This window comes from Pseudophryne corroboree, chromosome 4 (genome assembly GCF_028390025.1).
Source record: "Pseudophryne corroboree isolate aPseCor3 chromosome 4, aPseCor3.hap2, whole genome shotgun sequence".
NCBI lineage: Eukaryota > Metazoa > Chordata > Amphibia > Anura > Myobatrachidae > Pseudophryne > Pseudophryne corroboree.
Window position 1 is genome coordinate 559,854,844 of NC_086447.1, and position 27,487 is coordinate 559,882,330.

Consider the following 27,487-nt stretch of genomic DNA (forward strand, 5'->3'; position numbering starts at 1 on the left):
GTGACGTTCCGTCAATACACGCGGCGGAAGCAGTCACGGCTGAGGGCGGAAGAACTCACTGGTGTAATGACCAGAGATGTTTCCTCCCAGAGACGGAAGCATAGGGAATGCTGGGTACACGTGGAGACACGTTGCCACGGCAACCCGCAATTTAGATAGGACGTTTTAATTGTTTTAATTTCCTGTTTGTCACCTTAAATAAGGCTATCTTGTGAGCACTCTTGTTCCTTGACAAAGACCCGCTAAAGGGGAGAAACGCGTTGGAAGAGTATTCACAGGCATATCCTTCATGTATTTCCCATTCTATTACTAGATGCAATAACATCAGGCAGTAAATTGCTGTGAGTGGCCACCGGCATTATCTGTATAGAACAGCATCTTGTACAGTCTGGGATAATTATGTATGGATTTTGCCTTTTTTAAATAAAACCTTTTATTACATATATTATTCTGCTCATCATTGAGGAGATTTTGAAGGACTTAAAGAAACCTTGACACGAGGGTTCCCACTTGTGGAGAAGTGAGTATGGTACGATATACTTGAATTACCATCATATGAAAGATACCTTTATGAGTGGATCAATATCACATTTATTGTGAGTGGGGTACGCATTGGATCCCTGCTTTTTGTTGGTTGGCATCTGAATAGAGAGTTTCTGACATACTACACCATGATATTGTATTGTTTTTCTTTGCATATCATCATGAGCCATTTTTGAAGACAGTTATCACTTCTTGGGAGAATATTTCCAGAGGATCACTAGATGGGATTCTGCTAACCACTGGACTGTTTTGACAATTTGGACATTAAAGTATCGCAATACATTTTCCCTTTTTTTGTTAGATGTGAAACGGCACTGAGCGCTTTTTTCCTGTGTTTTTCTCTACCTATGTCTGGTTCCACCAACTGGTCCGATGCAGAGATCCGAGTAATACTGCTAATCAGGGCAGAAGAAGTAATCAGGCGTCAGATGACCGGCACCGTTAAGGATGCAGCTGTTTATCGTAATAATTCCCAGATGCTGGCATCATGAAGAATACATCACTCACAACAGGTCGTAAACAAGCTAAAAGCATTACGGAAGCAGTTTGACAAAGTGCACGATCAGAACCTTAAAAAAAAGGGTGCTGCAAGGCAGGATTGGTTGCACTATGATTTGTGCTACAGTGCTTTCGGAAACTCAGCGCTTAACAATCCTGTAGCACTGTTCTCCTCAATTGCACCATCTGGCAGCCAAATGGAGAATAGCCAGGATATACCGACTACACAGACCACCCTGCCGTCAACACAGTTCTCACCAGCTACACAGGCCACTCTGCCGTCAACACAGTTCTCCCCAGCTACACAGGCCACTCTGCCGTCAACTCAGTTCTCACCAGCTACACAGGCCACTCTGCCGTCAACTCAGTTCTCACCAGCTACACAGGCCACTCTGCCGTCAACTCAGTTCTCACCAGCTACACAGGCCACTCTGCCGTCAACTCAGTTCTCACCAGCTACACAGGCCACTCTGCCGTCAACTCAGTTCAGCCCAACATCACCGCTCCTACTTTCCGACGACTGTGCCGAAAATAGTGGGATGGATTCGTCACTGCGTTCAGACAGTATCCAAGCCACAATAGAGGGGGTAGTAGAGGCAAAAAGTGAGACTGCGCTCCCCAAACAGACCACGCCTTTACGCTCTAATAGTAAGTATAAAATGAAAAAAAAAAAACACCTATTACACACACTACAATCACTGAAATCCAAACGGTATATGTTGCAGAGTGTAGCTAGCGTGCAGGTGGGAGAATGCCACAAGCACATGTACGCAAACACTACTGCTTTTTTTTATATCCTCAGGACTCAATGTTTAATTTCTCCCACTTGCAGTATACAACGTTCCTGCCAAAAAGAAAGCGCCAAACCGGTCCGAGCAATCGGCTAAAGCGATGACGTCTGTTATAGTGGAACATCTGCATGAATTGGACTCTGAGGTGTAAGCCAAGGAGGATGCTCGCATGGAGAAATATTTGGGAACTGAGAGGCAAAGTCAGCAGGCATTTATGTCTCAATTAATGGCTACGCAGGAAAGACAAATGTCCTTTTTTGAGCACACATTTGCTCGTGCTTTCATGCAGCCAATGCAGCATTTCCAACAGCCCCCAGTCTACCTATAAAACCCAAATGAACATTACACTAGAGGGCTAAACACTACTAGTAGCACCCAACAAAACCAAGATTCACGAGAATATAGAGGGGCCAGTTTTAACTATGGTACTAGCACTCCTAGCACTACTACTAGCACCCAACAAAACCAAGAGTCACAAGAATATTCTGTGTACAGGAGTTTGTCATAAACGTGCCTATTCTAAAATGTTTATATTGTTCCACCTTCTTAATATTTAAATTCTGTGCTTTTGGATGAGTGATACGGATTTCAAAACTGTGTCTTGGAAACTCTAGGTGCAGGGTGCTGATTAGAATGAGGACATAATTTAATATATATTGGACCTAATTGTAGATGGTATGTATTACATATCATGTGATTTTTGGTGCTTATACATAAAAATATGTCCTCCTCATAATCAGCAACCTGTACTTCAGAGTAAAGTCTCCATGATATCAGGGAATTGGTAGGTTAATGTTTTTATATAGTGTGTTACAAAACTGTTTTATACTGTGGCCTAGGATCTCGTCCTTTTATGGCCACACAAATTTTATACCTGGCAAGTTTTACCAGTATTTAATGTTGTATGTACTTTACAATTTGTCCTCCTCATAATGTAACCTGCACTTACAGTAAAGTTCACATGATATCAGGGAATGTAAAAAATGGATATTTAAACATCAAAAAATTTGGAACCAAAACATACAACTTTTGAACATAATAAACCAAAAAGCTTGTTATGAAGAATATTGTTGTCATTTTTTTCTTGTAAACCATTGAGGGAAGGTTTGCTGCAATGGTGGCCCGAATTAGTTCAGCACTGTAGTCATGCGCCCCATCATTATTTGCTGCATCACTTGCAATGGCCCCTGCCTCAGTGTCCCACACATTCCACTCCAGAAGGAAATGGTCCTTTTGGAGTTCAGATGTTATGTAAAATGCGGGTTCACTATGGTATGCCGGCGGTCGGGCTCCCGGCGACCAGCATACCGGCGCCGGGAGACCGACCGCCGGCTTACCGACAGTGTGGCGAGCGCAAATGAGCCCCTTGTGGGCTCGCTGCGCTCACCACGCTACGGGCACGTCATGGACCTCCACGAGGAAGAATAAGTGTCGGTATGCCGGCTGTCGGGATCCCGGCGCCGGTATACTGTGCACCGGGATCCCGTCAGTCGGCATACTGAAGACCACCCGTAAAATGCAGCAGGTTGCTACTACATTGGGCAGTAATTGTAGGTCCACATCATTCCTCTTCATGAGGCAGCGCCAACCAGGGCCGTAACTACGTGTGTGCCAGGTGGGCCTAGCAAACAGAGCAGTTGCCCTGAGGGCGCACGGCCAGCGGCATGTAATGAGTCAAATTGACTCATTACATGCCGTCTCTGCTGTGTGCCGTGCTCCACCTCTGCACTGTGTAGGAGAGAGCGCCGGGCAGCGGAGAAGGAGGAGTAGGGAGGGGGACTGGAGCCGCAGCAGCGCTATTTCATTGGTAGTAAGCGCCGCTGCAGCTGTCCCCTCTCCTTCCGTATTGGCTGCCCGGCGCTGCTGTGGATTCTGGGATGCGGTTCCTCCATCCCAGCATCCACAGCAGCGCCGGGCAGCCAATACGGAAGGAGAGGGGAAAGCTGCAGTGGCGCTTACTACCAATGAAATAGCGCTGCTGCGGCTCCAGTCCCCCTCCCTCCTCCTCCTTGTCCGATGCCTGCACCGAGGGAGCTGCCAGCACGAGGAGCCTGTCAGCGGGAAGATGGTAAGTATATCTCTCTCTCTCTCTCTCAGGGGGACACCGTCTGCCGTAATGTGTAAAAAGGGGGGCTGGCTGCCGCAATGTGTAAAAAGGGGGGGACTGGCTGTCGCAATGTGTAAAAAGGGGGACACCATCTGCCGTAATATGTAAAAAGGGGGCCTGGCTGCCGCAATGTGTAAAAAGGGGGACTGGCTGCCGTAATGTGTAAAAACGGGGACGCTGTCTGCTGTAATGTGTAAAAAGGGGATGCTGTCTGCCGTAATGTGTAAAAAGGGGGACGCTGCCTGCCGTAATGTGTAAAAAGGGGGCGCTGTCTGCCGTAATGTGTCATCCTCTGACGAAACCGCTCTTGGATAACAGCGGAGAAACGCGTAAGGAAGGTGCTTTACTGGACATTCTGAATGCTGACACTTTAAGCCCGTTTACAACAAGCTACACTGCGGCGGACGTCCATTGCTAAGACAGCGGTGGGGAAGAAAAAGCAATCTGAGGCTGAGCAAAGGAGGTCTTTGCCCCACCCGAGAGAAAAATATTCCAACCGCGAGTGTCCTTAAGATCCAGCCACGAATAGCAGGGGTCGTAGCATACCGCTGTGATTTACCAACTACCACGGCGTTCTCCCCCTGCTTCCCTCTAATACTCACGTGAGTTATATATGAACTTTCAACTGCAGTAACATTAAATAGAGGCGGTGGTTACAATTGTTGCTGTTTATCCACAAGAAGGAACTTTAAGTATCAACTACTACTGGAAAGTAACGATTATAAATTTACAACAGCTTTATCCATGAGGATTTCTTGGACACTTTAATAGACATTTTCCGTTGTCATAAAGGGCAATATGAAATAGATATATTAGTTTTCATATAGATATGGATAGCGGTGTTTATGTATATTGACTCATATGTATTTATTGAATGTGGGTTTTTTCTGTTTATATACTTTTTAAAAATAAAGTTTGTATATTTTATTTTTGCGCTCCCTTGATAACAAGTGTTGTTATCTCTAAAAATTGGTGTAAAAAGGGTGACTGTCTGCTGTAATGTGTAAAAAGGGGGACGGTGTCTGCTGTAATATATAAAAGGGGCTCTACCTGGTGTAGTGGCGCTACTGTGCAGCATAATTTGAATAATAGAGACTACTGTGTACCTTAGTATGAATTGTTATTATTTTGTGGCCACGCCCCTTCCCCATGAAGCCACGCCCCTATATATTTTTGGCACACCTACGGCGCGCACTGCCCCAATCTTGCATGGGGGGGGGGGGCGCCAATGTCGTTTCTTGCACACAGCGCTAAAATGCCTAGTTACGGCACTGGCGCCAACATCCTTTTAAACGGCCAAAAGAGTTTACCACTACCTTCCGAGCAGAACTTAAGGTGTGGGTGTAGCTGACCTTTTCCGGGGACAACTCTACATGTTGGGTGTAACCCTCCATCAGCCAATGTTGTAAGGGGTATGCTGCATCGCCAATGATGTGGACCGGTATCTCCACCTCATCTATGGTCACCGATTTCTATTAAAAATTAGATTTTCACTATTAATACAGAGGAGGCATAAGTGTATTCACATTGGGGTCATGCAGATGAGCAAAATGTCACGTGGAAATATGTGTTAGCAAGTAATACCTGGGGCTATCAGAGGAGACAAAGAGAATGTTTACAATCTATTTTTACCTCTCTATGGAAAGCCATCTCCCCCACTTGTCCACTGCAATGTGGTACAGCTCACAGTTAGCGAAGACTCTGGCATCATGTGCCCGTCCAGACCACCCTATAAAGACATCTGTAAAACTAAAAAGAAATAAATTTAAAAAAATAGATTTTTATAGCTATAGAAATAAACCTTGAAAAAATTATAAAAGTGGGTATGAATCAAATCAGTAAAAATGCACTTACCAGTATTGGTCGTCCACAATAGCTTGAAGTATAATATAATGTCACCCCTTCCGATTATAATAGTCAGTGGGATTGTCATGGGGAGCAATGATGGGAATGTGGGTACCATCTATGGCACCAGCACACTGTGGATACCCACGCTTACGAAAGCCTTTGATGGTGTCATCTAGGCGCTGTCCTTCCGGCAAGCAGATGAACCGCATCCACAAATGCCTGTGTCACCTGGTAGATTATCTTGCAGACTGTGCCAATTCCAACTCCAAATAAACAGGAGAGTGTGCAGTACTCTCCGGGGGTAGCATACCACCAAAGGGCAATGGCTAATCTCCTGTTTGGGGCAATGGGCTGCCGGTAGTGGGTGGTCTGCATAGTCAGAACTGGTGCCAGTAGATCCAATATGTAGTAGAAGGTAGCACGTGACATCCACTGCTCCTCCTGATAAGCTTCCACGGTCTGCATGAAAGCTTCTCCGTGGCGATGGTCTCTGGCCCACATCCTGCGATCTGGCATGGTGGACAATCTCAAAATGGAGGTGATGCTGGATAATATCAGCGCCCACCACCGGCACAAATATTGGCTTCGAGATCTAACCCTTTCAGCCAAGAATTGTGCCCTCCTCCTACAACTCTGCAGTAGGTAGCACAGTGTTAGAAGCTGCTTCAAGCTCTCTGTTGCTGTATAGAACAGCAGGAACTGAAACACAGCAACTCCGTCTGCCATCATTGCTGCAATGCTGGGAGCAGGCACCCCCCCCCCCTTCCCTTTTGTTAACTTTTGTGACCTCATCTTTATCAGCCCTAAAAGGCCATTTTTAATGACATCCACAGGGAAAAGCAGGGCTGACCCGGCTTCAGTGTAAACGGTGCTGACCTGGGATTAACCCAGGTTGTGGAGCAGTGTAAATGGGATATGAAGCTGGGTCCGACCCGGGAAACTCCAGTCTTCAAAATCCCGGATCAGACCCGGGATTTTGGTGTAAAAGGGGTATGAGAAATATCTAATGGTTATAGCCCTTTCAGACATGCAATCTGGGAATTTGCTGGGTCCGTCATGCTGGAAAATTCCGGGGTTGCAGCCCGACTCTGATAAAGAGTAGGGTCGAGGAGCTGGTCGAATAGTTTCCATGCAGACATACCAAAAACCCGGGTCAATGTGCGTTCATGTGCAAATACCTGGGTTTTTGAACTGTGTATGAAAAGGGATGTAAGTGTCTGTTTGACATACTGTAGATACAATTTTATGATTGCAATTTATAAACAATCACTTGTTTCTAATCGTGATTCAGTAACATAGTTCATAAAAGAAAACAAATGTCACATGACTCTAAACCAGTGGTAGCCAACCCTGGTCCTCAAGAGCTACCAACAGTTAACGCTTTCCAGGTCTCCTCACAGAATCACAAGTTAAGGAATTAGCTCCATCTGTGGATCTTTTAAAATGTGTCAGTGAGTAATGGCTGCACCTGTTAGGGGACCAGGGTTGGCTACCACTGGTCTAAACCAATGTCACTAGTGGTGAATGTAGTAGTCATAGAGCTTTAATAAACCTCTTTCTTGTATAGTAATCAGGGTTATCACTCATCAGGTATACAGTTGTGCTCATACGTTTACTTACCCTAGCAGAATTTGTGATTTTCTGGCCATTTGTCAGAGAATATGAATGAGAACTCACAAACTGTTCTTTCACTCATGTTTAGTGGTTGGGTGAAGCCATTTATTGTCAAACAACTGTGTTCACTCTTTTTAAATCATAATGACAACAGAAACTACCCAAATGACCCTGATCAAAAGTTTACATACCCCAGTTCTTAATACCATGTATTGCCCCCTTTAACATCAATGACAGCTTGAAGTCTTTTGTGGTACTTGTGGATGAGGCTCTTTATTTTCTCAGATGGTAAAGCTGCCCATTCTTCTTGGCAAAAAGCCTCCAGTTCCTGCAAATACGCCAGTAATAATAAGAATTTACTTACCGATAATGCTATTTCTCGTAGTCCGTAGTGGATGCTGGGAACTCCGTAAGGACCATGGGGAATAGCGGCTCCGCAGGAGACTGGGCACAAAAGTAAAGCTTTAGGACTACCTGGTGTGCACTGGCTCCTCCCCCTATGACCCCCCTCCAAGCCTCAGTTAGGATACTGTGCCCGGACGAGCGTACACAATAAGGAAGGATTTTGAATCCCGGGTAAGACTCATACCAGCCACACCAATCACACCGTACAACCTGTGATCTGAACCCAGTTAACAGCATGATAACAGAGGAGCCTCTGAAAAGATGGCTCACAACAATAATAACCCGATTTTTGTAACAATAACTATGTACAAGTATTGCAGACAATCCGCACTTGGGATGGGCGCCCAGCATCCACTACGGACTACGAGAAATAGAATTATCGGTAAGTAAATTCTTATTTTCTCTGACGTCCTAGTGGATGCTGGGAACTCCGTAAGGACCATGGGGATTATACCAAAGCTCCCAAACGGGCGGGAGAGTGCGGATGACTCTGCAGCACCGAATGAGAGAACTCCAGGTCCTCCTCAGCCAGAGTATCAAATTTGTAGAATTTAGCAAACGTGTTTGCCCCTGACCAAGTAGCTGCTCGGCAAAGTTGTAAAGTCGAGACCCCTCGGGCAGCCGCCCAAGATGAGCCCACCTTCCTTGTGGAATGGGCTTTTACAGATTTTGGCTGTGGCAGGCCTGCCACAGAATGTGCAAGCTGAATTGTACTACAAATCCAACGAGCAATAGTCTGCTTAGAAGCAGGAGCACCCAGCTTGTTGGGTGCATACAGGATAAACAGCGAGTCAGATTTTCTGACTCCAGCCGTCCTGGAAACATATATTTTCAGGGCCCTGACTACGTCCAGCAACTTGGAGTCCTCCAAGTCCCTAGTAGCCGCAGGTACCACAATAGGCTGGTTCAAGTGAAACGCTGAAACCACCTTAGGGAGAAATTGAGGACGAGTCCTCAATTCTGCCCTGTCCGTATGAAAAATTAGGTAAGGGCTTTTATAGGATAAAGCCGCCAATTCTGAGACACGCCTGGCTGAAGCCAGGGCCAACAGCATTACCACTTTCCATGTGAGATATTTTAAGTCCACAGTGGTGAGTGGTTCAAACCAATGTGATTTTAGGAACCCCAAAACTACATTGAGATCCCAAGGTGCCACTGGAGGCACAAAAGGAGGCTGTATATGCAGTACCCCCTTGACAAACGTCTGAACTTCAGGAACTGAAGCCAGTTCTTTCTGGAAGAAAATCGACAGGGCCGAAATTTGAACCTTAATGGACCCTAATTTTAGGCCCATAGACAGTCCTGTTTGCAGGAAATGCAGGAAACGACCCAGTTGAAATTCCTCTGTAGGGGCCTTCCTGGCCTCGCACCACGCAACATATTTACGCCAAATACGGTGATAATGCCGTACGGTTACATCCTTCCTGGCTTTGATCAGGGTAGGGATGACTTCATCCGGAATGCCTTTTTCCTTCAGGATCCGGCGTTCAACCGCCATGCCGTCAAACGCAGCCGCGGTAAGTCTTGGAACAGACAGGGTCCCTGCTGGAGCAGGTCCCTTCTTAGAGGTAGAGGCCACGGGTCCTCTGTGAGCATCTCTTGAAGTTCCGGGTACCAAGTCCTTCTTGGCCAATCCGGAGCCACGAGTACAGTCCTTACTCCTCTCCTTCTTATGATTCTCAGTACCTTGGGTATGAGAGGCAGAGGAGGGAACACATACACTGACTGGTACACCCACGGTGTTACCAGAGCGTCCACAGCTATTGCCTGAGGGTCCCTTGACCTGGCGCAATACCTGTCTAGTTTTTTGTTAAGCGGGACGCCATCATGTCCACCTTTGGTTTTTCCCAACGGTTCACAATCATGTGGAAGACTTCTGGGTGAAGTCCCCACTCTCCCGGGTGGAGGTCGTGTCTGCTGAGGAAGTCTGCTTCCCAGTTGTCCACTCCCGGAATGAACACTGCTGACAGTGCTATCACATGATTTTCCGCCCAGCGAAGAATCCTTGCAACTTCTGCCATTGCCCTCCTGCTTCTTGTGCCGTCCTGTCTGTTTACGTGGGCGACTGCCGTGATGTTGTCTGACTGGATCAGCACCGGCTGACCTTGAAGCAGAGGTCTTGCTAGGCTTAGAGCATTGTAGATGGCCCTTAGCTCCAGGATATTTATGTGAAGTGATGTCTCCAGGCTTGACCACAAGCCCTGGAAATTTCTTCCCTGTGTGACTGCTCCCCAGCCTCTCAGGCTGGCATCCGTGGTCACCAGGACCCAGTCCTGAATGCCGAATCTGCGGCCCTCTAGAAGATGAGCACTCTGCAACCACCACAGGAGAGACACCCTTGTCCTTGGTGACAAGATTATCCGCTGATGCATCTGAAGATGCGACCCGGACCATTTGTCTAGCAGATCCCACTGGAAGGTTCTTACGTGGAATCTGCCAATGGGATTGCTTCGTAAGAAGCCACCATCTTTCCCAGGACCCTTGTGCATTGATGCACTGAGACTTGGCCTGGTTTTAGGAGATTTCTGACTAGTTCGGATAACTCCCTGGCCTTCTCCTCCGGGAGAAACACCTTTTTCTGGACTGTGTCCAGGATCATCCCTAGGAATAGAAGTCATGTCGTCGGGATCAGCTGCGATTTTGGAATATTGAGAATCCAACCGTGCTGGCGCAGCACTATCTGAGATAGTGCTACTCCGACTTCCAACTGTTCCCTGGATCTTGCCCTTATCAGGAGATCGTCCAAGTTAGGGATAACTAAAACTCCCTTCCTTCGAAGGAGTATCATCATTTCGGCCATTACCTTGGTAAAGACCCGGGGTGCCGTGGACAATCCAAACGGCAGCGTCTGAAACTGATAGTGACAGTTCTGTACCACAAACCTGAGGTACCCTTGGTGAGAAGGGTAAATTGGGACATGTAGGTAAGCATCTTTGATGTCCAGAGACACCATATAGTCCCCTTCTTCCAGGTTTGCAATCACTGCTCTGAGTGACTCCATCTTGAATTTGAACCTTTGTATGTAAGTGTTCAAGGATTTTAGGTTTAAAATTGGTCTCACCGAGCCGTCCGGCTTCGGTACCATAAATAGTGTGGAATAGTACCCCTTTCCCTGTTGTAGGAGGGGTACCTTGATTATCACCTGCTGGGAATATAGCTTGTGAATGGCTTCCAATACTGCCTCCCTGTCTGAGGGAGACGTCGGTAAAGCAGACTTTAGAAAACGGCGAGGGGGAGACGTCTCGAATTCCAATTTGTACCCCTGAGATACCACCTGAAGGATCCAGGGGTCCACTTGCGAGTGGGCCCACTGCGCACTGAACTTCTTGAGACGGGCCCCCACCGTGCCTGAGTCCGCTTGTAAAGCCCCAGCGTCATGCTGAGGACTTTGCGGAGGCGGGAGAGGGCTTTTGTTCCTGGGAACTGGCTGTTTGTTGCAGCCTTTTTCCTCTCCCTCTGCCACGGGGCAGAAATGAGGCGCCTTTTGCCCGCTTGCCCTTATGGGGCCGAAAGGACTGCGCCTGATAATACGGCGTCTAATGCTCTATAGTCAGTAATATACTGTCCCTATCTAGGGTATCAATATTTTCAGTCAGGGAATCCGACCACGCCAGGCCCGCACTGCACATCCAGGCTGAGGCGATTGCTGGTCGCAGTATAACACCCGTGTGAGTGTATATACATTTTAGGATATTCTCCAGCTTTCTATCGGCAGGTTCCTTTAGGGCGGCCGTATCAGGAGAGGGTAGTGCTACCTGTTTAGACAAGCGTGTGAGCGCTTTATCCACCCTAGGGGGTGTTTCCCAACGTGCCCTATCCTCTGGCGGGAAAGGGTACGATGCCAATAACCTTTTAGGAATTATCAGTTTTTTATCGGGGGAAACCCACGCCTCATCACACACTTCATTTAATTCCTCGGATACAGGAAAAACTACAGGCAGTTTTTTCTCACCAAACATAATACCCTTTTTAGTGGTACTTGTATTATCAGAGATATGCAATACATTTTTCATTGCTTCAATCATGTAACGTGTGGCCCTAGTGGAAGTCACGTTTGTCTCCTCATCATCGACACTGGAGTCAGTATCCGTGTCTGTGTCTGCCATTTGAGGTAACGGGCGTTTTAAAGCCCCTGATGGCGTTTGAGACCCCTGGACAGGCACAAGCTGAGTAGCCGGCTGTCTCATGTCGTCAACTGTCGTAAAGAGCTGACACTGTCACGCAATTCCTTCCATAAGCTCATCCACTCAGGTGTCGACTCCCTAGGGGGTGACAACTCTATAATAGGCAATTGCTCCGCCTCCATCTCATTTTCCTCCTCAAACATGTCGACACAATCGTACCGACACACCGCACACACACAGGGAATGCTCTGAGAGGACAGGACCCCACTAGCCCTTTGGGGAGACAGAGGGAGAGTATGCCAGCACACACCAGAGCGCTATATATAGACAGGAATACCACTATAAAATGTGCTTTTCTTTTTATAGCTGCTGTTAGTATCAAAACTGCGCCAAATTAGTGCCCCCCTCTCTTTTTTACCCTTTTCTGTAGTGCAGGACTGCAGGGGAGAGTCAGGGAGACGTCCTTCCAGCGGAGCTGTGATGGAAAATGGTGCCCGTGTGCTGAGGAGATAGGCTCCGCCCCCTTCTCTGCGGCCTTTTCTCCCGCTTTTTGGTGAGTTCTGGCAGGGGTTAAAATACATCCATATAGCCCTGGGGGTTATATGTGGTGTATTTATGCCAGCCAAGGTGTTTACATTGCTGCTCAGGGCGCCCCCCCCTAGCGCCCTGCACCCTCAGTGACCGAAGTGTGAAGTGTGCCTGAGTAACAATGGCGCACAGCTGCAGTGCTGTGCGCTACCTTGTTGAAGACTGATGTCTTCTGCCGCCGATTTTTCCGGACCTCTTCTTGCTTCTGGCTCTGTAAGGGGGCCGGCGGCGCGGCTCTGGGACCGAGCTCCGAGGCTGGGCCTGTGTTCGGTCCCTCTGGAGCTAATGGTGTCCAGTAGCCTAAGAAGCCCAAGCTGGCTGCAAGCAGGCAGGTTCGCTTCTTCTCCCCTTAGTCCCTCGATGCAGTGAGCCTGTTGCCAGCAGGTCTCACTGAAAATAAAAAACCTAAAACTAAACTTTCACTAAGAAGCTCAGGAGAGCCCCTAGTGTGCACCCTTCTCGGCCGGGCACAAAAATCTAACTGAGGCTTGGAGGGGGGTCATAGGGGGAGGAGCCAGTGCACACCAGGTAGTCCTAAAGCTTTACTTTTGTGCCCAGTCTCCTGCAGAGCAGCTATTCCCCATGGTCCTTACGGAGTTCCCAGCATCCACTAGGACGTCAGAGAAATATCTGGAATTAGACGGCAGTAATGTCTGAAATTAGATACCACTAGATAGATACAGAAAACAGAAGCACACCAATCTAACAAAACAAAGAAACCAGAGAAACTAACAACAAACGTGAGTTACTTCCTTTTCAGATCACTCACCTCCTGATTGTTGCATTTGATTAAAAAGCACAAAACTACCTTACTTGGACATTTCATAAACCATCCATTTCACCAACAAATGCTTGTATCTGTATTATTGTAATTTTGTTTTTAATGCACATCTGCACCAATTCAATCTTACCTACAAACACTTAAAAAAATCTTACAGAATTACCATTGCTTCTTAAACCTCACAATCTTTTCATTTCTTACGGTCCAAATACATTTCAACACCCACTTTATCTACGCTTCTGATTCATTTCATACTAAATCTACACCCATTGAGCCGACACTGCTTTTCTCATCTGCATTTCTGCAATTCTTCGGCTCTGAATCCCTTACAGCCTCCACTCATACTTCCACTTTCTCACAACCTATTTACCTACTAAACACTATGTCAAGGCTTTTTTATACTCCCACATCCCTCAGTCTACCTAATCATGTGTCTATCCTTCCCCCATAGTCTCCTACACCTCCTCCTCCCTCCCCTCCTCTGTCCCCCCTCCATCTTTCTGTATTCTTTCCCCTCTTTTCCTGTTACCCCACTTTCACTCACGTCTGCCCCATGGTCCTGCTACCCCACAACTCAGCCCTGCTCCCTCTCTCCCTTCCGTCACCTCCCCACACCCCCATCCACATCACACTGACCTCCCTCCCTGCCCACCTCCTGCAGTTTCCCCTCCTAGCTCAGGCACCCGCACCATCACCACTCTCTCATCATCCCTGCCCTCAAAGTTAATCTCTCCTCATCGCTACAGCAACCCTGATAATCTTATTCACAGCTCTCCCACAAACTCATACCCCCTATCCTGTGCCCTCTGGAATGCCAGATCTGTTTTTAACAAACTGGTCCCCACTCATGATCTTTTCATTTCCAAATCCCTACACCTACTAGCCATTACTGAAACTTGGATTACGCCCTCTGACACTACTTCTCCTGCTGCTCTCTCTTCTGGGGGCCTCTCATTCACACACACACCCCGACCTGGGGGTCGCCATGGGGGTGGTGTTGGGGTCCTTTTACCTTCTAGTTACTCCTACCAACTCATACCACCAGAACCATCCCTTACATTCTCTACATTTGAGGTCCATACTATACGCCTCTTCCAACCAGTCCATCTTAGAGTAGCTGTCATTTACCGCCCCCCTGGCGTTGCTTCCAAATTCATCGACAACTTTGCTTCCTGGCTTCCTCTCTTCTGACATTCCCTCCATTATCCTAGGCAATTTCAACATCCCGATTGACATCCCCACACAATCCCGTGCCTCTAAACTCCTTAACCTCACCTCTTCACTTGGTCTCTCCCAGTGGACCTCCTCACCCTCCCATGTGAATGAGAACTCACTGGATCTGGTCTTCACTCACCACTGTGATATTTCTGATTTTTCCAATTCCCCATTTCCCCTCTCTGACCACCACCTGCTTTCCTTTAACCTATCTCTCTCGACTTCCCCATCTCTACCTCCTAAGGCTACCATCACTAAGCGTAACATTGAGGCTATTGCCACCACATTCCTTTCCTCCCTGTTTGACTCACTTCTCTCTCCTATTCTCTCTCTCATGCCCTGAACAAGCCACTTCCATATACAATGCATCGCTTACTTCTGCTCTTGACTGTTGCTCCACCAACCACTATTCACCCTCGCAAATTAACACCTCAACCCTGGCACACCAAATATCTGCAAAAATGCTCACGTACTGCTGAGCGACACTGGAGGAAATCACGCTCTAAGGCAGACTTTCTCCATTTCAAACTCATGCTCTCATCCTTCAGTGCTGCCCTTTCTCTTGCTAAACAGTCATACTTCAAGAACCTCATCTCCTCCCAGTCTTCCAACCCCCGGCGCCTCTTTACTACTCTCAACTCACTCCTCTGCCCACCTCCACCTCGTCTCCCTTCCTCAATCTCTGCTCTTGACTTTGCCACTTCACATCCAAAATTGACTCCATACGTAAGGACATCACATCACACCAGCCCATCAGTAACCAGCTCTCTCCCATCCCTTACCACTCCTCCCCATCCCTCCCACCAACTCTGACATCTTTCTCCCATGCATCTGGAGAGGAAGTCATGACACTCATTCGTTCCTGTCCCCTCACCACCTCCCAACTTGACCCTATCCCCTCCCACCTCCCCTGCTACCTCTCTCCTTCTGCTTGTTCCCATCTTTCCCACCTTCTCAATCTCTCCCTCTCATCAGGCACTGTCCGCTCTGCCTTCAAGCATGCACTCATCTCTCTTATTCTTAAAAAACCTACCCTTGATCCAAACACTCTCTCCAACTACCGACCCATCTCTCTCTTCCCTTTTGCCTCCAAACTCCTTGAGCGTATGGTCTACAACCGCCTTACTTCCTTTCTTTCCTCACACTCACTACTTGACCCATTCCAGTCTGTCTTCTGTCCTCTCCACTCCACTGAAACTGACCTTACAAAAGTATGCAATGACCTCCATGCTGCTAAATCTAAGGGACACTACTCTACTTATTCTACTTGATCTCTCTGCTGCTTTTGACACTGTGGACCATTCTCTCCTACTGCATATCCTTCACTCCATTGGTCTGTGTGACACTGCCCTCTCTTGGCTGTCTTCCTACCTGACCGTTCATTCTGTCTCCTCACATGACTCCACCTCCCCCTCACTTTCACTAACTGTAGGTGTACCCCAAGGTTCTGTCCTTGGTCCTCTTCTCTCTCTATACGTCCTCACTAGGTAAGCTCATTAGTTCTTTTGGTTTCCACTATCATCTCTATGCTGATGACACCCAAATCTATCTTTCCTCTCCAGACCTCTCCCCTGCTCTCCTCACTCGTATCTCCAACTGTCTGTCTGCTACCTCTTCCTGGATGTCCCAGCGCTTTCTTAAACTTAACATGTCTAAGACCGAGCTGATCATCTTCCTTCCCTCCCTCCCGCATAACCTCACCTCCTGCAATCTCATTATCTATTGATGTCACTACTATCTCCTCTAGCCCCCAAGTACGCTGTCTTGGAGTAATCCTTGACTCCTCCCTCTCCTTCAAACCACACATTCAGCACCTCTCACAAACCTGCCGTTTTCATCTAAAAAATATTTCCAGGATCAGACCCTTTCTGACCCAGGATGCTACTAAGACTCTTATCCACTCACTGGTCATCTCCAGACTGGACTATTGTAATCTCTTCCTGACTGGCATTCCTGACAAACACCTCTCTCCACTCCAATCTATCCTCAATGCTGCTGCCCGGCTCATTTTCCTCACCAAACGAACTACGTCTACCTCTCCTCTCTTACTAGACCTTCACTGGCTCCCCTTCCCTTTCAGAATCCATTTCAAGCTTCTCACACTTGCTTACAAAGCCCTCACCCACTCCTCTCCCATCTACATCTCTGATCTTATCTCCCTTCTCACTCCCACCTGTCCTCTTCGCTCTGCTAATGTACGACGACTCTCCTGCCTATGGATTACTTCCTCCCACTCCTACCTCCAATATTTTGCACGTGCTGCTCCACTTCTCTGGAATTCTCTACCTCTCCCCCTCAGACTCTCCACCTCTCTACAAAACTTCAAACGGGCTCTTAAGACCCACTTCTTCACCAAACCCAGCCAAATCTCATCCTAACCCTCTGTTCCACGTTCTCTATGTACCCCATCTGTGTCACCCCTGTCTGTCTACCCCCCCCCCCCCCTTTAGATTGTAAGTTCTCATGAGCAGGGCCCTCTTCCTTCATGTGCTTATCCTTTGTCTTACTTTAATAATCTTCAACTGTACCACATCCAGCAGTCTTCTGCCATGTAGGAGGTTCTATTACTGGCCATAATTGGAGTGGGTATAAAAGGGAAGTTAGGTGGAAGGTCTCCATGCTTCTCATGAAGGACCATTGGGTCTGAAAACGCGTTTAAGCTGTGAGACTTCTCACCTCCTGAAAGACCTCTAAAAAGGACGCCACGGATGTTCATGAACTGGTGCCATCTCCCACGATTCCGGAGTTGTGGAGGAATTCATTGTGCCAGATTGGACTAAAACGGTGTCTTTGGAGAGGATTACACAGTTTGGTGATATACTTGTTGATTTTTTTAATCTTGTGAGTGCATTTCTGTATTAAAATCTGTTTTTTATACTAGACAATATTGCACTATATATGTCTTTTTTGAGTTTTAGCCTTGAAGGAGAATCACTCATTCTGAGGATGACTTACCCCATGAGGGTGACACGCAATCAATAACTTGTATTATTGTGAGTGGGACCAATAAAAACGCTCTTGGATCTTATTTCTGTCTCTCTGTATTGCACAATTGTGTATTTCTTTGTTCCTTAGAATATCCTCTGGGAAAAAGGAAAAAAAAGCTTATTCGCATATTTATGTGAAGAATATTTAAGAGCTACATTGGTTGGTAGCGCCGTGTGGTATCACTTTTTCTATATGTATCTATGAGTTTGTTGGTGAAGGCTCTCCTTGTGGTATCACTGGCTGCAACCTCATTGTGAGCGCAGTTTGGATTGTTATTTTTTCAGTCTTCTGCCACCTGATACTTATTCCAGTGTCATCTGCTGATGTAACTATGTTTATTTACCCTGTACTTGTCCTATACTGTCATCAACTGTAAGTTTTCCAGTTTGATTATTTATGTACTCTGTGATTGGGCGCTGCGGAACCCTTGTGGCGCCATATAAATAAAGGATAATAATATTAAAAGAATTTGAAACCGCGCTAGACCTGTGGAAAATAGCCACAGAAAATTTCAACTCGCTAGGAGTTACTCAATAATGTCTAGACCAACATAAAGGCTCAATTTGTGTAATACCTATGGCACTGGGTTGGTCGTGCTCCCGAGAAATTAGATCAACAAACTGAAAAGGAGGTAGACCTGCAAGAGAGCAGGGCAAAAGTAGACTAAAAGTCTGACCCGGGGCACACTTTTTATATCTATAGATTAAAATTTAACTTTTATTATCACTTAATAAAACTGTAAATTGCACAAAATCACTAGGTAGTAGTATAAAACAAAATCAATGCATGCATAAGTATCAGGTCATAAGACCATTCATAAAAAAATAATCAAGAATGACTACTAATTAATGTGGCAGACCTTTATCTGCCATGAGCGACAATATTGATCAGTAATAATGCTCTGAGTTTTCATGTGGTAAAGGTACTCATAGCACGTATCAGTGATATCATATGTAAGTATGCTGTTTTACCACAAAACTTAACGAGCACCAAAATTTAAATTATACTCTCTCCCACGGTTTATAACCAATTACCACAATAGTAAGGAGAGTGGACTTCCCTGTGCGCGACTTTAAACCACCAGATATGATTTCAAAAACCAACCATACACAATTCATATGTACACCATATCATGAGTAAAGGTGAGTTGAAAGCTATATACTTCCAACCCCAATTGTGAATGGATTGCGCCGTAGGCCTCCGCTTTGGAGAGCGCAGCTCTACAGAAAATGATGCACAATTTGTCGTTTGTGTAGAGTTTGTATGTACATCAGAACATCATTCAGAATTCATATTCATCTGCATAATATACTGTGAATAAATAGAGAGTGCTATATATTGGTATTAAACAAATTCGTTCAGAATTCACATCAAACTATGGGGCAGATGTATTAACCTGGAGAAGGCATAAGGAAGTGATAAACCAGTGATATGTGCAAGGTGATAAAGGCAGCAGCCAATCAGATCCTAACTGTTAATTTACATATTGGATCTGATTGGCTGGTACGTTTATCACCTTGCACATATCACTGATTTATCACTTCCTTATGCCTTCTCCAGGTTAATACATCTGCTCCTATACACCACAATATAAATAATGGATAACATTGTATGTCATTCATAATTAATTTCATCACAGTGTGGAGTTAGGTGCTACATATCGTTGATTTCAGTTCACAATTCATATCGATCAATACCCCACCATATGAAAAAAGGGGGATGGCATTGCATGTTGTTCATGCTTATTTTCATCACTGTGTGGAGTTTGTATGTGCTTCAAACCACAACTAAAAATGAAAAAACAGGTGCTTTCTTCATGGAGAATAACCCTCAACGGGAAATAGTACACAGTTTTGAATACCCTATATCAATGTTTTAGATTCAGCATTGGAATGATTCTGGAGATGTTTTCTTGAATAAGATAGAAAAGAATACCGGAGTATTGGAAGGTGCAGACCTTCTGCTGTCTCAAACATCTGCTTAAAGCATCGAATGTCAGGATGAGAGGGGCCTGCCTCCTTCGCCCCGGTATTGAATGGGAGAAATAGAGGTACCCACCTCTGCTTTTCCAATTTTGCTGCTCAGAGCCCTCTGTTGCTAAAGCATTGCAGAGTAGCGCGGCTGCTGGAATGAGAGAGTGCGTACATGGAAAAGAAATCACACAGTTATCCAATTAAGATGGAGAAGAATTAGTACCGAGGTACTTGAAGGGTTGGACCCTCTGCTTTCCCAATATCTGCTACCAGCATCGAATTTCGGGATGAGAGGGGCCCGTTCCATTCACCTCGGTATGAAAGAAGACAAGTAGATGCATCACTTCTGCTTTTCCAATATTGCTGCTCAGAGCCCTCTGTTGCTACGTGGCATTGCAGAGTAGCCCGGCTGCTGGAATGAGAGTGAGTACCTATATATATATATATATATATATATATATAGGAGATGGTCAGGGAACTGTATATGATGGAAATAATTCCACAAGTCTCTCTATGTTTAGATATAGGGAATTCACTCATGAACCATGTTCATACCGCTAAATTGTGGAATTTGGCACAGAAAATATATTGTGAATAGATTTATCTGAAGATATATGGTACCTGTAGTGCACCAATCTAAAATTAGCTGTTTGCTGCAATGCTCCCATACAGTATTTATATCTATCACATATTACCTATACTCAGATATAGGACACAAAATGGAATCTAACATGAGGTCTGTTCTGTATCCACATAAATATGATGTGTGGTAATCTGAAGATATATAGTACTTGTAGTGCACCAATCTAAAATTGGCTGTTTGCTGCAATGCTCCCGTGCAGTATTTATATCTATCACATATTACCTATACACAGATATAGAACATAAAATGGAGTCTAACATGAGGTCTGTTTCTGTAACCACATCAATATAATGTGTGGTATAAATGTGGTACACCAGACTATCATTACTGCTGACTATATAGCTATCATACAGTGTCTGGCACTACTTATCTGTAGGTAGAGGAGCTGCTGTGGTACAGATAACAGATGTCTGATCTACTGTAACATCACTCAGATTTTTCTGTAATTTATTTATTTATAGTAGTTGCCCCCATATTTCTATGTTACACTGTGAGGCAGACTGATGGCTTATATACCCTCACCGCACCTTTTTCATTATCCTTTTTTCATGTATATTAAAAAAGTGATTTTGTCCAGTACCATCTTGAAAGCCAACCTCTCCTCCCCACAAAGTGGACTACGAGTAGGATCATCCACAGCTTTAATGTGTATGTGTGTGATTAGTACCACTCCTCTGCAATGAAGGGGTTAATGCCAAATGCATTCAGAGAAACATCCTTTTTACTAGAACACTAATCAATGTAAAGTTCCTGAGAGGGTAATAGGGACTTAGCCATATGAAAATCCGCTCTGAACTGTGATTATTTGTTAGAAAACCATGCAGCAATTTTAACGTCCATTTGCTTATTGTGTGAATAGACGGCCTGGTTCAGGGGTGTAGTATGGTATGCCGGCACTCGGGCTCCCGGCGACCAGCATACCCTTGCGGGCTCGCTGCGCTCGCCACAATGCGGGCACGGTGGCGCGCAGGGGGGTCGTGGACCCCCACGAGGGAGAATAGCTGTCGGTATGCCGGGTGTCAGGATTCCGGCGCCAGTATACTGTGCGCCGGGATCCCGACATTCGGCATACTGAAGACCACCCTGGTTCAGATATGCATGCAATGACAAAGATATGCACGCTTTGTGGTCACACCCACCAAGGCACCTGAACGATGCTGCTGGCAGAGAGGATTTATTTGCCAAGTGATTGACATCCAGGGACTAATTGGTGTAGGTAACAGGAAGTGGCAGCAAAAACGCAGGCGTGTCATGGCCATTTTCAAGGCCTGGCTCAGCGTACAACTGCGACTCCATTTTAAAAAAACATGACGCCAGTGTCTCAGTCCCTGCGGCTGCCGCTGCGTGTTTCTACATAGTTGCTGGGATCTGCAATGCCACCAGTTGGAATCTTAGTACATTTCCAAGCAGCGGCAGCAGCAGCATTAGCATTTATTTGCACATCCACTGCACACGGGATCTCAGCTGCGAGTGTATTAGTGTACAACTCTGAATCAGGCCCAGAGATGAAAAAAATAGTACAGAAATGACAATATCTCAGGCTAGAAATGATGTCACAATACCAAAGTTTATAAACCGAATATAGGAATGCTTCTAAGAATAAATGTAAGTTTCTTATGATGCTTTATTTCATTACTAAAATATATTGGTTCTTACTGGTTCCCAGAGAAACACTTTGCACAACAATAATAATCCATATCTTATACAATGAAACATTCAATTCTAGACACATTTATTAATATGCTTTGTAGAAAGATTCAGAACACTCCTGCAAACGTAACAAACCAGTATTGATTCAGTGATGAGTATTGTGTACACTAAGGTGGTAATTCCAAGTTGATCGCAGCAGGATTTTTGATAGAAATTGGGCAAAACCATGTGCACTGCAGGGGAGGCATATATAACATGTGTAGAGAGAGTAAGATTTGGGTGGGTTATATTGTCTCTGTGCAGGGTTAATACTGGCTGCTTTATTTTTACACTGCAAATTAGATTGCAGATTGAACACACCCCATCCAAATCTAACTCTCTCTGCACATGTTATATCTGCCTCCCCTGCAGTGCACATGGTTTTGCCCAATTGCTAACAAAAATCCTGCTGCGATCAACTTGGAATTACCCCCGAGATGTTTGGGATGTAACATAGCAGGAAAGAGGAATACTCCGTCAGAAAGTGCATGATACAGCATATGGCTTTAGACAAATAACCTGTGTATAAAAAAAATATCACTCTGTAGCAAATAACACTCTACACATATCGCCTGACAAAAGGTAAATAGATCAATAATTTACAATACAAGTGCATCAAGCACACTATGAAAGATTATATTATATTATATTAGATTATATTATCAATTATTTTAAGCGGGTATAAAGACTAAAACTGTAGATAGCAATGCAGCAAAGACATGACTAAAAGACATAATAACAATTCAGTATATATTTTACCATCTACAATGTAAAAAAGCTGTTATTTATTACCAGTTATTTATACAGTGCACACATATTCCGGAGCGCTTTACAGAGAAATTTGCCCATTCACATCAGTCCCTTGCCCCAGTGGAGCTTACAATCTATATTCCCTACCACATGTACACACACACATTCACGCTAGGGTTAATTTTGTTGGGATCCAGTTAACCTACCAGTATATTTTTGGATTGTGGGAGGAAACCGGAGTACCCGTAGAAAACCCACGTAAGTATGGGGAGAATATACAAACTCCACACAGTAAGGCAATGGTGGGAATTGAACCCATGCTGTGACGCAGTAATGCTAACCATTACACAATCTGTATGTTTCAGAAAACATAATTATTGTGGAGTTTACACAATATAAACACAGTTAATATTGTTATCTTATTGTAAACTGTATGTCAAGCTATGCATGTCATAAATGGGGGTACTCACGGGAGAGATGTGTGCTGAGCGATCTTAACACAGACCGCTCAGCACACATCTCTCACCCCGCTCAGCACAGCGCGATGTGCTGAGCGAGGGGGAAAGCCGACGGGGGGCCGCTCACTTCACACAACGGTGAAGTGAGCGACCCGCTAGATTGAGCCTGCATGCAGGCTCAATCTAGCATCGGCGATAGCGATGTGCGGGTCCGCGCATCGCTATCGCTGGAGGGCATACACACGGCAGATCCGTGCTTAAAATCTAAGCAATCTAGCAAGATTGCTTAGATTTTAAGCACGGATCTCTCCGTGTGTACCCCCCTTAAGAGCTGCGGTATGAGGCAAGATATTGCTATTGTTTTTATTTCTGGAGAAGGGATAAGATTATGTAAAGCAGCATCTTGATTTCATAGCATTTGAAATATATATAGACACACATAACATTTATCTTTTTTTGCATGGTGACGTGTGCATGTGTGTTTTTAATGCAATTTAAACAGCATAAACATAGAAAATTTTTTGACATATACAAACTTTTACATATGTGATGCAGCATATATAAAAAACAAAACAAAACTGCAATGATATGTTTAAAGAACTCATAAGAACGGTGATATAAACCCTATGATGTTTGTTGCAAGCATTTAAGCATGTTTTCAAAGTGGCCACAGAAGCTGAATAATCACGTAAATAAATAAGCTCTTGGAAATAAACCCCTGTGGGTAGTGCAATTCACAATTAAAAATTTGAGAAAAACAAATTGAAATATATATATATATATATATATACATACATACATACATACATACATACATACATATACACACACGCATGCAGGATAACAAGCTATTGCAATAGACATTCTGATCCTATGCTTGCATTTTTTTTTATATTTATGTTAATTTATTATCTGTAATTCTATTAGTTTGGTTTCCTTATATATATCCCCAGTGTGTGTGTGGCATATGGTGTTTGTTCCTCTTTCTAGGTTAATGGTATCAGTCAAATAAAATACTGAAATGGTGTGGATATAAGCTGGGAGGTTCAATACCTTATTATTGGAAGTAATAGAGTGCCACACATTGCCCAATGTTTTAAAGGGGTAAATAATTCAAAAAGTAAAAACCAACCTGGTTTTGCCCTTTGAATAATTACCCCTTTAAAACCTCAACACACTCGCTGGAAACTCGCCAATACCTGCATTGTGCAGCCTATTACATTTACTTCTATATCTTGCCAGGTCTGTACTTTATCTGTTAATGCACTTAGTAAGGCACTGGGCACCCCTTGTGGCGCCATATAAATAAAGGATAATAATAAAGACTAGCCGAAGCTACATGCTTCTATCACTCTCTTTTTTTTTTACTTTTTAGCACAGGCCCATAGCAGGGTACTCCTGCGCCTGCCCCAGAACATGTGACATCATGACGCCAAAAAGAGGCTTTGAGCAGTATGTTATTATTACTTCATTTTTGCCTATTTCCACATATCTGACACTTCAATTAAACTACATATTGCTTATTTTATTTAAAGAAATTATAGTTCAGTAACCAATACCATCAGCTGTAGTACATGTCTGGCATTAATAAAGCCTGGTGTAAATTAATCTATACTATTAATACAATTGTTTGTATGTATGTGAATCTTGTTAACTACTATACCAATTTTAATTGGGTCTTCACAGAAATGTTCCTTGAGATATTCCGAGCAACATAGGCTATGAATCATCTAGCTATCATGTTATTTGGATAATTAGCGAACAAAATCATCAACACATCGAATGGTCTGTTGTCGCGTCACAGAGCAAGTAATGCGGAGGGTCAGAGCCACACACGGGTAATGGGAGCGGTGCAAAGACACACATGCGTAAAAGGGCACATAATTATGGGACACCCCCTGTCACTTAGGAACAGTTTTATTTTATTCAAGTGCAGTAACACAATGTGCAGGACCCTGAGCAGCTAGCCAAAAGCTACAAGATATCCGACGCCCGTCTGAGTCAGGAGCACTGGAGTCAGGGACATGCAGATGCAGCCAAGGTCCCTCAGTGCACTGCACCCCACAACACTGACTGGCGCCCCCTTGCCTCCTCTCCACTATACTGGCGTGCATCGTTGCACACTATGTTGTTGCACTTGAATAAAATAAACATTTTCCTAAATAACGTCCCCCTTGAATTTACTACAGAAGATATTAAGACAGACGTGTTAACTAAAAAAATGGGAAAGAAAAAAATGCAGCTCTTTACAGAGAATATCTAGCCATTCACATCAGTCCCTGCCCCAATGAAGCGTACAGAGTGTGTGTGTGTGTGTATGTATATATATATATATATATATGTATGTGTGTATATATATATATATATATATATATATATATATATATACACACACACACACACACACACACATACATACCCACACAAACACACATACATACACGCGCACACACACACACACACACACACACACACACACACACACACATACATTGCAAATGTATTTTCTTTTTGGGGGGGGGGGGGTGAGGGGAGTCAAATAGACTGCCACCATATTTTTAGATTGCGGGAGGAAATCGAAAGTACCCAAGCAAGCGCAGGGGGAATATACAAACTCCACATAGTGGTGGGAATCAAATCCAATAACTCAGGGCTGTGAGGTTATGCTGCAATAATTTGTTAATTTAAGATTACTAGTACAGATCTATAGTTTAGGCATACACATAGATATATACAAACATGCACATATATATTTCATTGGCATAGTCATAATGATGTTTACAACTCATTTCAGGTACAATAATAGTCTACTTTTTAGTCACAGCATCACCGTAAGCAAAACAATTTTCCTTTGTGACCGTTATCACTTACCAATTATAGATTGCTTGTCTAATAGAGTGACCATCTTGTCCAGTATCAATCACACTACCCACAGGAACCACAAATCTCCTAAACTCCTCCACCAGTTCTAGAATGATTACCAGGTAGCAAAGCCTTGTGTACCTTCCCCTGAGTATGCCATAACCCACCTGACAAAGATGAGAAGAGCAGGTGTGTTATATGGCCTGTGTGACAGGCAACAGTATAGCCAACCATGGGGCCTACTAGCTGTTGTGGAAGACTCTATGCCAAAACTCAAGTTGTAAATCAGGCCCTGTGCCATTTCTGTGAACATAATATTTCATGCATTATTGGAAATAAAGCAGTCTAATTAGATTAAAAAATGAAAATGTCATCTGACAAAGTATTTAGTAATATTTAGGCAAGTTATAAATCATAACTATTAATCACAAAGATGTGATATCGGTCATAATCCTTTACGAAATTCTCTTCCTGCTTCTGGCATTAATTCAGAGTCTTCACCAAGTGCCTGGTTTTGACAAATCAGAGTCATGGGCAGAAAACAAGTCAGTGGTCATCTGAACTGCTTGGCTCAATCTCCTGATTCTCTCTGCTCATTTGTATAAGAAGGTCCAAAGGAAAATGTGGCTTGTCATATCCACAGGAGTTTGTGACTGGTTTAATATCTCTGGGTGGTTCCTGCTTGGTATTATCCTGCAACTCCTCCGATTCAGGAGTAACACTAGAATCATTGTCGTTATTGCTACTATTTGTACGAAAATATTTGTCACTGCTAGACTCTTCCTCTGCATTTCCATCCTGGCCTTCATCAGATATCTGTTCAGTTTCTGTCAGTGAGCTTTGGTACCCAGGTTCAACACTCTCTCCTGAAACAGAGTTGGGGGACACATTTATGTCCATATTTTCCTCCTCCACCCACAGTTTTTCCTCAGGTGATTCAAGTGGTGATATAGCAACATGATTATATTTTGTCCTTGGCTCTGATGGCATAATACGATGTGCCATGGTTCTTACTACAGTCCTCTGTGAAATGCAAGAAGCAATAAAGTATTAGCAGAACTTGTTCAGCATGGTAAATAACAAATCAAAATCTGAATCGCTTGCAGAAAAAGTCATTTTCATCTAAATGACTTCTTGGTATAACTTTTCAGGTCTATTCAAAGTAGTCACCATTATGTGACTATACAGCTCTAGAGAAATTTTCAGAGATACAGATGTGTCCTTACACATCTAACCTCAATACACCACATAGCACGAGATGTCTGGTACGAGTGAGCTGACCAGTCCTGTGCAACTCCGCTAGCGCTGGTAGTCTTTTTTTGTCAAAAATGTGTCTTATACCTCGTTCACACTGCCATGAAAAAATAGGATTTTGGTACTTACCGGTAAATCCTTTTCTCTTAGTCCGTAGAGGATGCTGGGGACTCCAAAAGGACCATGGGGTATAGACGGATCCGCAGGAGCTTGGGCACACTATAAAGACTTAAACTGGGTGTTAACTGGCTCCTCCCTCTATGCCCCTCCTCCAGACCTCAGTTAGAAAACTGTGCCCAGGAGAGATGGACATTTCGAGGAAAGAATTTATTGTTATAAACACGGTGAGTGTCATA

At 44.5% G+C, this 27,487-nt stretch overlaps 1 protein-coding gene across 1 annotated transcript in view; it reads right to left on the bottom strand.

Moving 5' to 3' along the window:
- Positions 1-21,724: 21,724 nt before the first annotated feature.
- The window catches only part of IFNGR1 (interferon gamma receptor 1), a 170,459-nt gene continuing 164,696 nt past the window's right edge, over positions 21,725-27,487 (bottom strand). The window contains exon 7 of the mRNA XM_063917412.1: positions 21,725-26,900. Within this exon, the coding sequence (XP_063773482.1) occupies positions 26,424-26,900 (477 nt within the window). The 3' untranslated portion in view covers positions 21,725-26,423. The remainder of the gene's footprint in view (positions 26,901-27,487) is intronic.